Source organism: Meriones unguiculatus, chromosome 2, assembly GCF_030254825.1.
Source record: "Meriones unguiculatus strain TT.TT164.6M chromosome 2, Bangor_MerUng_6.1, whole genome shotgun sequence".
In the NCBI taxonomy this organism is placed as follows: domain Eukaryota; kingdom Metazoa; phylum Chordata; class Mammalia; order Rodentia; family Muridae; genus Meriones; species Meriones unguiculatus.
This window is the reverse complement of record NC_083350.1, coordinates 127,811,762-127,825,050: the sequence shown is the minus strand read 5'-3', so window position 1 is coordinate 127,825,050 and position 13,289 is coordinate 127,811,762. Positions and strand designations below refer to the sequence as shown.

At 40.5% G+C, this 13,289-nt stretch overlaps 1 protein-coding gene across 1 annotated transcript in view; it reads left to right on the top strand.

Moving 5' to 3' along the window:
• Positions 1-558: 558 nt before the first annotated feature.
• Cand1 (cullin associated and neddylation dissociated 1) overlaps positions 559-13,289 on the top strand; it is a 38,927-nt gene continuing 26,196 nt past the window's right edge. The window contains exons 1-2 of the mRNA XM_021643628.2: positions 559-960; positions 11,720-11,863. Of these exons, the coding sequence (XP_021499303.1) occupies positions 893-960; positions 11,720-11,863 (212 nt within the window). The 5' untranslated portion in view covers positions 559-892. The remainder of the gene's footprint in view (positions 961-11,719; positions 11,864-13,289) is intronic.

Here is a 13,289-nt window from a genome sequence, read left to right as displayed (position 1 = left end):
AGGACGCCCCAAATTCAAGCAGCCAATCCCGCCCCTGGCCTGTCACCGACTGAATTGTGGGACTTGTGGTTTTCACGTGGCAACCATACGGCATGGTTAGGGGACAGTTTCGGCCACGCGTACTGTCCGGAAAGAAAGCTCACTTTACAGCGCTCCTGTTGGCCTCCAGGTCAGCTCTAATCACCATCACCCGCAAGCCTCAGGCGGCTTAGGGCTCATAAATCCTTCTCCTTAATATCCCATGGAGGAGCTCGGCAGCTCTCTCAGAGCTACGCCGGCCTGCTACACTCACTGCCCGTCCTTTAACCGTCGCTTTAAGGTCTCGCGAGAAAAGGCCCTCGAGGCGTTGTCGTCGCTCCCGAAAGGCCGTCCGCGCGGAGACGGACGTCGAGGCCAGCCAATAGGATCGTCCCTTTGAGCGGCGCCTGCGCAGAGCGCGTGGGGCAGCCCCGGTGAACTCCGACCCCGCCTCCCGCAGCGCCCTGCGTCGGCCGCCCCCCCCCCCCCGCCCTCCCAGCGAAGGAGGCGGGCTTTGGCCTCTTGCCCTAGGGAGCGAGTGCGGAGGGAGTAAGCGGGAGCGAGACGGCCCGAACGCAAGTGTCTGGCTTCCCGGCGAGGCCCAGCCGTGCGTCCCGCCGCCCATGAGCTCGTTGCCCCGCGAGCAGCGCCGTCGTTAGGCCGTCCCCTTCACTCTCGCTCCCCCGACCCCTGAGCCCGGGACAGGCACCCCCGCACCCCATCTGGCCGGGAACCGGACATCGTGCCGAAGCGCCTTCCCCAGTCCGTGTCGCGCTGCGAACCTGGAAGCGGGCGCCGCCGCCAACGAGAGGAGGAGCCCCGGCCGCGGGCCCCAGCAGCCACCGAGCCAGCAGGCGGGATCGAGGCCGGCAACATGGCGAGCGCTTCGTACCACATTTCCAACTTGCTGGAGAAAATGACATCCAGCGACAAGGACTTCAGGTGAGACTGAAATCCGACCCCAGCCCCACCTTGGGGAGGCTGATGTAGAGGGGTGGCCGCCGCCCGGGCCTCGCGGCAGGCCCTGCCCCACCCCTCGGTCCGGCGGGTCTCCAGCCACCCCCCTCCCCCATCTTTGGTCTAGGCCGTTGTCCGCTGTAGCCACCAGGTCCCTTCTGCGTTCCTAGCGATATCGCATCCTTTGTCCACCCCCAGGGACACAATGCTAGCGTCCCCGGTAGCGCCCAGAGCCGTAGGCACCCGCTTCGGCGGGGAAGGAGGTTTTCCAGGCCGAGAGGCGGGCGGCCGGGCCTACTCCCCGGCCCTCCCGAGGCGCCAGGCCCTCCTGGCACTTGGGGATAAGCTGCTACTCAGCAGCCACGCAGCCGCCGCCGCCGCCGCCGCCGCCGCCTGCTTTCCCGCGGATGGGAATGGGTGCAACGATCAACTTTTCTGAGGCCTCCGCTGATTGGGTTATATACTTTTTCTTTGGATAATTCTTGTTCGTGAAGGTGGCAAGAAGGGGGAGGGGGGAGCCTGGGTCGGGGAAACTTGGCCTGCTGGGTTTTCCCGCCAGCATCACTGTCACTTTCTCAGGTCAGGTGAAACCCTGGCAGGATTTTGGGTTTTCAGTCTCATATTCCTATAGCAAAATCATGGCCAGAGGGCTGGATTGCCGAGCCTTTTGCCAAGCAAATGAATCTTCTTGAAAAGAGGAGCTGGTGAGCCGGGCAGCTCCATCATACAGTTTTGTTCTGGGAGACCTGGACTTCTTCCCGTGCATATTGAAGGTGTTATATTCTTTCACAGATTAGCTTCGTCTGTGATTTGTTTTTTTGTTTTTCCATGCGACACTGATTGTTCCATCCTTCTTGACTCCTATTCCTTCACAAATAAATAAGCCTCTTGTCAGAAAAAGAAAAATGCTATTTCTTTGATACTTGAGTTTTGCTCCGTGATTCTTTGGGAGATGCAGTTTTGTGTGCTGCATTTAGGCAAATAGTCTTTGCTTAAAACTAGTCTAGGAGTTTGGGTTTTGCTGTGCAAACTGTGTTAACACCTGAAGAGTTGCCCAAATCCTATCTGAAGCATTTTTCCAATTTATAAAAGGAGAACCCTGGGGAAAATAATGCCTAGATAACGTCATTAAAGTGGTGTGAAATACAGGTAGCTTCTGTTATTCAAAAACACCAATGACTTTTTTTTTATTATTATTATTTCTTTTGTACGTAGGGATCTTCTAAGTCTTAAATTTTCATTTAAAAAGTTTGTCCCGAAGATTTCAGTGTTGTGGTGTGGGAAAAGAGAGAGTGACATGTTTGTTTGGAGCATTTTTGAACTTTTAGTCTTGTTTGGCTTTAGGACCCAAAGCGAAGCTTGACGGGTCCTTCGTAGACTGTTAAGGATGAGGTGAATGAAGCAGCTCTTTCGTCTGAGGTGTGGGTGTTATTCCTCCTCACAAGTCCTGCGGGCTCTTCCTGGAGAATTGCTGAGTCTCCCTCTGGTTCATTTGACCTTTGCTTGAAGGCAGCACATTGGCTAGGATTGTACATTTCTGTTAATTACAGACTCAGGGGTGATTATGTTTTGAAAGACTACAGTCATTTCATGTGGTGATAATGAATAAGCAAATATTGATCGAAGTAATTTCCTGTAAAAGAATGTGTCTATACCTGGGTTTTTCTTGTTTTTAAAACTGCTATGAAAGAAATAAGGATGCTTTGATGCCAGACTACAGTGATTTTCTGTCAGGGTGGGGTGAACCAAAATACTGACAAAGCTGTTGCCACAGTCCAGAATTTGTGAAAGTTGGGTTTAGTAACAGTAACTTCTTTTAACACTATCACATTTTTTACTAACTCTTTTAAGGACTTTTACTACATTTTAGTCATCTGCTTAACAAATCTTTGGGACGTAGTGCTCTATATTAGATATTAAACATTTTTGAAGATTAATTAAAATATCACATTGAGCCCAAGTCTTTTTCTGTATTTTTATTACATAGACACATAATTTTTTAAAATGATGCCATGTTCTTATTAGAAGTTTAGTTATTTTGATATAAATACCAAGATTTGTGGCTAGATAATTTTAAATATTGCCAGAAGGTTTGGAGGCAGGCGGAGTCGCATTATGTGAGGTCTCACGTGCATAAAGCGCTGTACAGGGGCACCCTTGGCTCCAGTGGCTGTTTGTATGGCCCAACACACTTGTGAGCTGAAGCTATTTTTTTCCAGGTTTGCGGTTTTATAGTAACTGTTGTGCAGTTCTCTTGGATGAATTTTGTAAGTGACAATGGCCCCTCACAATGTCAAAAGCTTGGGCTTGCTTGTAAGGAAAGAACACAATGTTTCCAGTAGGAAGAAAGTACTACATTCTCATGTTGAAATACAGGGGGTTAGGCCTAGTTTCTAGTTCTGTGTCCTAGTCCTTGGGATTCTTTGCTTTAAATTGTGAGGTCTTGGAAAATCTATTTAACTTGAGATAACGTTTTTCACTTACAAGAGGTTTGTGTTATGTTTAGTTACAAATCTTGAGGGTAGGTCTCTAGGTAACAGTGCAGTTTACTGAGCCAGGCAAGGTAAACAGTGAGCATAAAAGGATTTTAAATGCTCAGGAATTAAAAGATCTTTTTGTGGAATTTAAATTGTAGGCTCATTTTATTGAAGAGTATCATTTCTTTAATTTTAGTGTTTCTAAGGTGGGTACTGGTGTGAATAAATGAAGCATAAAGTGGTGAAATACCAACTTTGAAGCAAATGAAAGGGCATTTGTGTGTCCTAGTGTCTGTCACCTACTAGCTTTGACTTGGGGAAAGAATTGTTTGCTTTTTTTGTTTTTTGAGACAGCCTTTTGCTGTCCTGGACGTGGTATATTAGGCTGTCCTCAAACTCTCAGAGATTCTCCTGCACCTGTCTCCCTGAGCCTGGGACTAAAAGTGTGTGCCACCATGCCCAGCTGGAAAGATTATTTTTAAGATAATGAATGCTAATTCAAGTAAGCCTGTAGAAGAAAAACCAGCATTCATTGTCAGTGTGCCTTAGAGCAGCTCTCATCACTTACTGCCCCCCCAACAAAGTGCACTCAGACGCCCTCCCCCTAGAAAACCTTTATATCAATATAAACTAGTTACTGAGGTCAGTAGGTCTTCAGGGGTGTGTTTAACAACTAAAGAGTACAGATGAACTGATGCAATTAGCAGTTAGCTGATTATGTAGATGACAAAGAGAAAGCTTTAGTATAGATGAACACTGAATACTCCATTTATGAATACTGTTAGAAATTGAGTTCTGGTGCCTTATTTTCAAAAACCTTACCATAAATGAATTAGACTACTTCAGAGAACCAAGAGGTAAAGAAAATGTTCTTTATTTTTATACGTAATAATATTTATGGCTTTTATGCTCTTTATCCACCTGATTTTATTTGTCCTTATCTCTGGTAAAGTGGATAATAACAACCTCAATTATGAGTTGGGTTAAGGATTTACCGGAAGTCAGGTAGTGGCGTTAGAGTTTCGCTGCGCATGAGTACCTGCTGACTGTTCTGTGCTGCTTCTCAGGATTTTGACTTAGGGACATTCTGAGTCAGGTCTTAATTTTCAGTTGCTTCTAAAATCACTTTGATGGAATGTTTTGTTTTGGAAGACAGTTTATTCCTTTAGCAGATATCTGAGAAGTTTGGCCTCTCCTGCTTTTCCCTAATATCTGCTTGGTGAATGGTTCAAACCTTACTATAGAGTTAAAAAAGCTTGGCAGTATGTAGATGTCTGGCAGTAAGTGACAGAAAAGATTAAAGCAAAGAGACTTATGTCTGTGGAGAGGTTTTAGTAGTAAAATTCATGGTAGAGAAAAGTATGAAAACACATGATGTAAAACATGAGTAGGGGAAAAGGAAGAAGATGATTTTGTGCTATAGCTGAATAGTCATTGACTCAAGGGAGTCCTTAGGAGGAAGGGCCTGGTGGTTCTTGTTGTTTAGGTTATTTTATGTTGTATGTATGAATGTTTTGCCCACATGATATATTTATACCATGAGTGCCTGTAGCCTTAGAGGCAGTAGAAGGCATTGGGTCCCCCAGACCTAGAGTTATGAATGTTTGTGAATCACTGTGTAGGTGCTGAGGACTGAGCCCAGATCCTCTCCAAGAGCAACAAGTGCTGAGCCATCTCTTCAGCCCAGGGACCTCATATTTCTTGGATACTTATTTAGTTCACTGGACAGCCAGCTTCTAGGAGAACTTGAAATACTTGAATTGTATTTTAGTTCAAGCTTAAAAGGAAGGAAAAAGCATGGAAGAATTTTGAAAAATCTCTTCAAGAAACCATTGTAAAACCAAGTTCATGATGCTTAATGCAATCTTAAGATAATTTATGATGTTGATAGTAATTTGTTACAAAGTTTGTTTGGTTCTTTGGAATATTAAAAGATGCTTCTCTTTGGAAACTTTAAGGTTAGTAAAAAAGAATCTAGGCCTGTAAAGAAATCATAGGCTCTCAGTAGTGAGAAGGGAATTAGGAGAGTTTATTGTATAGCTGAAAGTGTAAGTTTTCACATTAACATAAAAAAAATAGAAGTATCACCTTCTTGATTGCCTTCTCTTGAAGAACAGGTCTAAAAAGAATAGATTGCAGACTAAAAGGTCACTTGGACACTTTTTAAGTACTTTAAGGCTGATGATGGCTACAGCTTAACTTGATTTACCTATATCTTGATTTGTGCAGAGGGATCAGCCATGATTTGAGTTCAGTACTGAAAAGGAGAGAAAAGAATGTCGTACAGGGAACTTAGAAGATTAGCAAAACTTAGTTTTGCTTGTGTAGACAGAATATTTATTCCAGGTTCGTTCATAGCTCTGTAGTAAATGCATGAGAAAAAGGTGTTATGTGTAAAATCTTTGAAAGATAATTGATTGCGGATGATACATTCTGCCCTAGACACCTAGATGTCTGCTCTAAGTTAAGAGTAAAGTTGTGCTTATGTATTAGTGTGTGTGTGTGAAAACTAATTATTGTATAACTCGTGTCCCTTTCTAACATCCTTTCTACTTCTCTGTGCTGAATTTACCAGGAATGAATAAACTCTTCCCTCAAAAAGCTTTTAGCAATAGAGTAAGTCAGGTATGTAGGTTCCAGATTTTTACTATCTAGTAAATCACTGTTTGAAGAGTTCAACATGAGTTCTTCATGCTGATGCGTGCGCTCGCGTACCCCCCCCACACTGTTGACCTCATAAGTATTTTGTATTGCCTGCAGATTATGTTCAGTTGATAGTAGGCTGGAAGTTAACCCCGACTGTTTTTTATCTTCCTCACTCCCATATTAAAGCTTCTTTATCCTCATTGTGGCTTGTTAAATTAATGTTTGCTGGAAACTGCAAGTAGAACAGCACATGCATGCAGCTCTTCTCCGGTCTTCCTTTACTCCTTTGGGAAATAGTTCTTAAATTAGTCTCTTGGTCTTAGTCCCCTTTCAAGTTTTATTCACTCTGTCCAATAGAATTTTTCCATAAAATCATAGCTGGTTCTTTTTATTTCTGATTGACTACAAGAAATTCTCCAAACTTCCTACCTGGTATCTGAGCTTATTAAAGCCCCTCACCCTGAAATCCCAACTGTTTTCCCCTGTAATGGGTTTAATATATGTTTTCTTTGCTCTTCTGCTTTATATTTAAGCACTGTTAGCACACTTGAATTTTTCTTATGGCATCCCTGATGTCGTTTACTATCTGTAAGGCTGTGGGGTTTCTCATTAAGAGGTTGCCGAAGGAACCTGTTTGTTTGAGGAATGTTTGGAAGGTCATGAGGAAGCAGTTTTGCTTTAAGTTGAATGTTGTCAGTGAGGACAGTTTCATGATTGCATCTCAATAAATCTTGTGGGGAGAACATACCTAAACAGAGGAAAGCTGAATTGCTAGGAAGTGTCCACTTCCTTATCAAGATGGCTATACCATAGTTCTTATTATTATAACCTTACCTGCACTGTATGTTCTTTGAGAGTGTCTAAGGAAACAGTATGCTTTAGGTGTGAGCATCAGGTCAGTTTGTAGTAACCAAGGTTTAGGTTGGGCCTCTTTATGGCATGGACTACGGTTTTTGTTTTGCTTTGTTTTCCCTACTTCTGGCTAGTGGCAAAGTTGGGCTATAGGACATTAATTTGTGGTATTCATGTCTTCATATTTTTCACTGCTGTTGCTTAAAATTAGAGGCCTATCCAATCAATTGAGTTAAGCCAGAGTTGCTGCTCTGTCTGGTGTAAAATGTGTGTTTATGCCATCTGATGTTAACCATGGCTGTGCAGGGACAGTAAGACTCAGCCTTTCACTGAGATGCCCACAGCTTTTCTTCTTCCCCACTGTAATAAATAATAGACCCAGCCTGACATCGGGGATGCATGCAGAATCAGCTGCTCTCAAATTCAAGTCTCTTACTTCTTTATGGTAGCGCATCCTCCTTTACTGTCTATCCCTGCATGTAATCAATTAATTTTACCTCTTAAATTCAAGTACAAGGAGTTTGCTCTTACTGTCTGTATGACATGTTCTGGAAGATTCCCTGGTTCCTGCATTTACATTAGTTGATATGTTAATAATTTTGCTTCATGTCTACTTACATTTAAGAACACTTTATTTAATGTAGTTAATGAAACATTGAATTCACAGTCAATAGTATTTTTAACACATGCCTTAAAGAAGTTTTAAACATGCTCTTTTCCAGAAGGCACACCACAGCCTTTTGTATTTAGAAATGCTAGACAGTATTTTCAGTTATGCATGGAGGGCATATTAAACAGTAAAGCCATCACCAGAATGTGTAAATGTGAATCACAAAGCTCTAAATAACCTGGGAAGAGGGTTTGTTGTTTGTGAGCTCCACTGCAGTGAAGAGTTTGTGATAGGTGACTCAAATTTGTCATCACTTTGCAGCTATCTGCAAGTGGTTATACAAAGTATTTGTGTAGGGCTTACTAATAATTTTTTAACAAATTAATTCACAGATATAAGCCTTTAGTAATAAGAATTGGGTATGTTTATCCCCCCTCCCGCCATTTCTGTCAGCCATTCATTTAGTGTCCGTGGTCTTTCTTTATGCTGCAGTAGCTGTTCTAACCTATCTCTAGTCCATCTGACTGAATATTGGCTCTTTCCAAAGTTTGTTGTAATGGTTATTCTGGAAGACAATTCTAGTCATCTGACTTCCCCAACCTGTCCCATGTGCCTTTTGGTAGCGTCTCATTGAATCCTGGTGTGTTATACAGATCTCTTTAATTTTTGTCCCTTGCTTACCTGGCATCAGTTTATCCCCTTTCCATAATAATTCTGTATCCATATCAGTTTTCCTTGATGTGGATGGAGCTCCTGTTCCTGTTTGCTGGGCATTTTATCAGGACATTGTAATTTCTTTCAAATTTTTATTTTATTTGTGTGTGTGTATACATATTTTTTCTGTGTGAGTGGATGTGTTGTAGGGTGTGTCTGGGGGTTGGCTTATCCTGTAGTGGCCAAAATACAAAATTAGATCCCTTGGAGTTAACAGCCAGCCTCCCAATATGAGTGCTAGGAATCCAAACTGGTCCATATGACTAAGCAGTGTTAACCACTTGACCATCTCTACATCTGCAGTTTTATTGATGATACATTGCTTTGCTTTGTAGTATTATCTCAGTTCATAATTGTTCAAGGGCTTATTTATCATATGTGAAGCTTCATGGTAATAGTCCCCTAACTGGATTGTAATGTAAATTCTAAAACAACAGGGCCTTGCATCTGATTTGGCTAGGCCTGTGTAAGCTTAGTGTGTAGAATGCCTGGTATGTTGATTTCTCAGTACATGATTACTGAATACCTGGGACCATTTCCAGCATTGGCCTTCGTTTCCATTATCTCTGATTAAATTTCCCTCCACTTGCTTTCTGTGCTCCAGAGACACTGAGCAACCTAAACAGCTAGGCAGTCCTTTATCCTGAGAGGTGTTCTGCTGTTCCTTCCACCAGCCTTACCAAAAGGGACAGATAGAAGACCCAGGAAAATTTCCTTAGGAAACTCCCTTTGGAGTTCTGAGAGCTCACATCTACGCTAGCAGATCTGTTGTTGGATGTGAATATTAGGATATTAGTCTTGTTTTGTGAAGACAGAAGCTCAGGTAGCTTTGTCCAGCCATCAACATACTTACGACCATGACCCTGGTCCTTCTGCTCTCACCTCCCAAGTACTGGAATTACAGGTGGTCATTACTATTCCAGGGTGCTCTTTATTTTAAGTAAGATGAATATATTTGAAACTTTAGATGAAACATAAAAATTCTTGAAAAAGATTTTAAGAATGAGATTTATTATATCTGTCTTGTTAGAGCAAAGAGAAAAGCAGACAGAGTGTGTGCATCATCTCTGCCTTAGCACCTGGAGTGGTAGAGTTTGCTGAGGAGTCTTTTCCAAGTTAGATTTTTAGCCTGCTCTGACTGACTGAAAATTCCCCTCTGAGAACATTTCTATGCAGAGCAGAGGCTGATTGACCCTTTGCTTGCATATAGTATGGCTGTCTAGCTTAATAGACAGTGACTAAGGAGTAAAAGTGTATCCATTCTTTTATCCAAGAGAACCCATCAGAACCATTATTTGGGATTGCCCACTTTTTTATAACTTAAATTGATGATTATTGTTGCTGAACTGGACACTTGGCATTACATAAATCCCAAGGGGGCTTGTAAACTACTATTAAGCATTTACTGTATTTAAGGAAAGCACGGTAAAATGTTCTCAAGGCTTTGTTTGGTGGTTTGAATAAGGTTGGCCCCTATAGGCTCATGTTTGAATGCTTGGTCACCAGGGAGTAGAACTGTTTGAGAGGATCATAAAGATTAGGAGGTGTTCTCCTGTTGGAGCAAGTGTGTCACCCTGGGTACTTTGAAGTTTCAAGAGCCCATGCCAGGTCCAATCTCTCTTTCTCTCTGCTGGCGGGTCAAGATATAAAACTCTCAGTTGCTGCTCTAGTGCTTGCTTGTGTGCTTGCCGCCATGCTTCCTCCAAAATAATGGACTCACACGCTGAAACTGTAAGCAAATGCTTTTTTCTTGTAAGAGTTGCCATGGGCATGGTGTCTCTTCACAACAGTAGAACAGTGACTCAGACATCGATATGTCTACATTAATGTGTTATGTAGATTTTCCCACTTCCAAATATTAATCAGAACTTTAACATTGTTTTGCTGTTTTTAATATTGTTTTGTTGTTTTGTTGCCTCAGTGTGAACATGTTTTTAACAGTTTTATGGAACTTGATAAAAATTGAATTATGTGCTTTCATGTAGTTTAAAACTGACATTGTTATTAAATGAATATTTATTTCTAATTATGGAAATTGTCCTTAAAATACTTTATATTAGTTACTTACTAAATTGCCTTGCTGCTGTCACCACATAGCTTATTGCACACATTGCCAGGTTATCACTATTTATTGCTATTATAGTTGTGTTTTTCACTTTAAATGGAGTTTTTGGCATTTTCGTGAGAAAAAAAGTTTTTTCTTCTCAAGTGGGTCTTGTTCAAATAAAAGAAAAAGGACATTAAGTAACTGTTAATTCGGTTGGACTATTTTCATGGTTGAGAGCCAGGAATTAGGGGAACCATTTCATTTTGCTTTAAACAATTCTTAGAGTTTTATTTAAATGTGATTACCCTATAATAGAGACATTCGTTTTAAATAATACACTTTTATTAAATCTGAGATGAAATGATAGAATATTGTTTTTTTTTTCTCTGTTTGGTGTTTTTTTTTTTTTTTTATAAAGTTTTTGTATTTTTTCTGTGTATGACTGTTTTCCTACATGTACCTGTATAGTGTATACATGCCTGGTACCCATAGAAGTTAGAAAAGGGTGTCAGATCCTCCGGGACTGGAGTTAAAGAAATTTGTGAGCTGTCATGTAGGCTGCAGGAATTAAACTCAGGTCCTGTAGAAGAGCAACAAGTATTCTTAACAGCTGAGTCATCTCTCAAGCCCCTGCCCTTGGTCTCAAGGGGAAGGAGGCATATGTCAGGTGGAGCAACTTTCTAGAATAACTTCTTCACCATTTTGATAATATACTTTAATAACTAGTAATTTGTATATAAAATTCAGTAATTTGTAGTATGTATTCCCCCAGTTCAGCACTTGTCATATGTAAAGAATGTATTTTTATATATTTGTGGTTAAGGTTATTGTAAATAAAAGTGGAGCCCCCTTTTACCCCTGGCAAAAAGTAGTAGTACAATTAATGAGAATGGATGAATATTCACTTAAGTCTTGTTAGTAAATTTGAAATCAAGATTTATCTGGTATAATTTTGGTTAGTACCTGGTATAAGAGCATATTAGAATCTTAAAAGTGCCTATCTGAGGAGCTGAAGAGGTATATCAGAGGTCGAGAACATGTGCTGCTCTTGCAAAGGGTATCAGTTCAATTCCCTGTACCACATGGCTTACACACTATTTGTAACCCCAGTTCTAGGGGATCTAACAGGCACACGTGTGGTATGCATACATGCGTGCAGGAAAACCATTCATACACATACAAGTATAAATATTTAAGTTCTTATCTGAAAACATTAATTTTAAAAATATATTCTGTTACCCTTTTCTACAAAGAAAATTTAAATTTATGGTAACTTAAGTATTTGAGTTTTTATAATATGCTGTGCTATGTTCCTTTTGCAAAATGAAACCACTAAATTTGAAAAATCATTTTGATGCTTTAAATTCTTTTGATTAACAAGTTTTTAAATTTTAATAGGTTTATGGCTACAAATGATTTGATGACAGAACTACAGAAAGATTCCATCAAGTTGGATGATGACAGTGAAAGGAAAGTAGTGAAAATGATCTTGAAGTTGCTAGAAGATAAAAATGGTGAAGTACAGAACTTAGCTGTCAAATGGTAAGTTGTGTTGTTTGCGCACGCTTTAAAAACCGATGTTTTAAGTCTGATGCTGTCTTTTCTAAAAAGTTTCTCTTTGGAATTTTAGGTTGTTAGTAAATGTGAGTGATTACATGTGAATAATACAGGATACTTTCATTGCAGAATCTAGTGTAGCCTTTCATGAGGTTATTTGGAAGTATGTGTAGAGAAATCAAGAAACAGTGAATATTTAACATGTGTGACTGTTGCCTGCCTCGCTTTTTATTTATTTTTGTCTGTGTTTAAAAGTCCTGTTCTAGTTGAGGTGAAATTTAAAACCAGAGCTTCAACAACACTTAAATCTTAAAAAAATGATAGCAATAAACTCAGAAGGATCATAAAATAAAATAAAGGAAATTGGAAAAAAAAAGTCAGAAGGATCACACTTTCAAGTCCAGCAAGGGGTTAGGAAGCGCCTTTCTCAAAGTGGTTGGGTATGAGAAAGAAAGGAAGGAGAAAGAGTAGTTAAAACCAGAGTGATACTTTGATGCTGAAGAGCCTGCTTGAAATGGCAGGAATTGTTATCTTTCAGTGTGCACTAATGAGCACTTTTTACTAGTTAGAATCTTGGCAGTTGTATTTATTATTCTTAGAGTATGGACTTTGAGTTCTTGATAAATTCTTTTTGAACCAGTTTCAGCCATGCATGTAATCCAGCTACTCAGAAGACTAAAACAAGGGGCTTGCTAGACCCAAGGCCTTCCTGGACAGCTTAGTAAGACCTTGTCTCAAAATAAGAAAGTAGACTTGAGCAGGAAGAATGGCTCAGAGGGTGCGGGCTTGCTTAACATGTGTGACATCTTAGCTTCTTCCCCAGTACTGCAAACAAAAAATAGACAAGTAAATGAGTCAGTTCAATTTGTGGGTGTGAAATTTTAGAAACTAATTTAGAAAGCAAATTATAAATCTAATACTTGATTTGTGGAATTCTATGTCATTGTATCATCAGTATCGATTTAAAGCACTGTTCCATTACTACCTTATTGGATTTGTATAAAACTTTCAAATTGGTTTTTGTATATAAGAAAAGCCTGTAAAAGGTGAGAAATCATTGGTTGACATAAGAATTTCTAGAATTGTGGTGCAGATGTATTTAATCCTGAGACCTTTACAAGTTTAAAATAAATCATGTCTCTACAGTGCTGTATGGTTGGCGAGATGGCTCAGCAGGTAAAGTACTTGCCACCAAGCACCAAACGTAAAATAGAAGGAAAGAACCAACTCCCACAATTGTCCTCTAAATAAATTTCACACCTGCACTCCTCTACATATATATAATGGGAATACATTTAAAGTGGTATAGAACATGCAAATGATGAGTATAGGAAGCTGAATCTTTTGATCTTTTGGTTTTTTGAGATAGTTTTCTCTGTGGCTCTGGCTGTCCTAGAACTTGCTTTGTAGA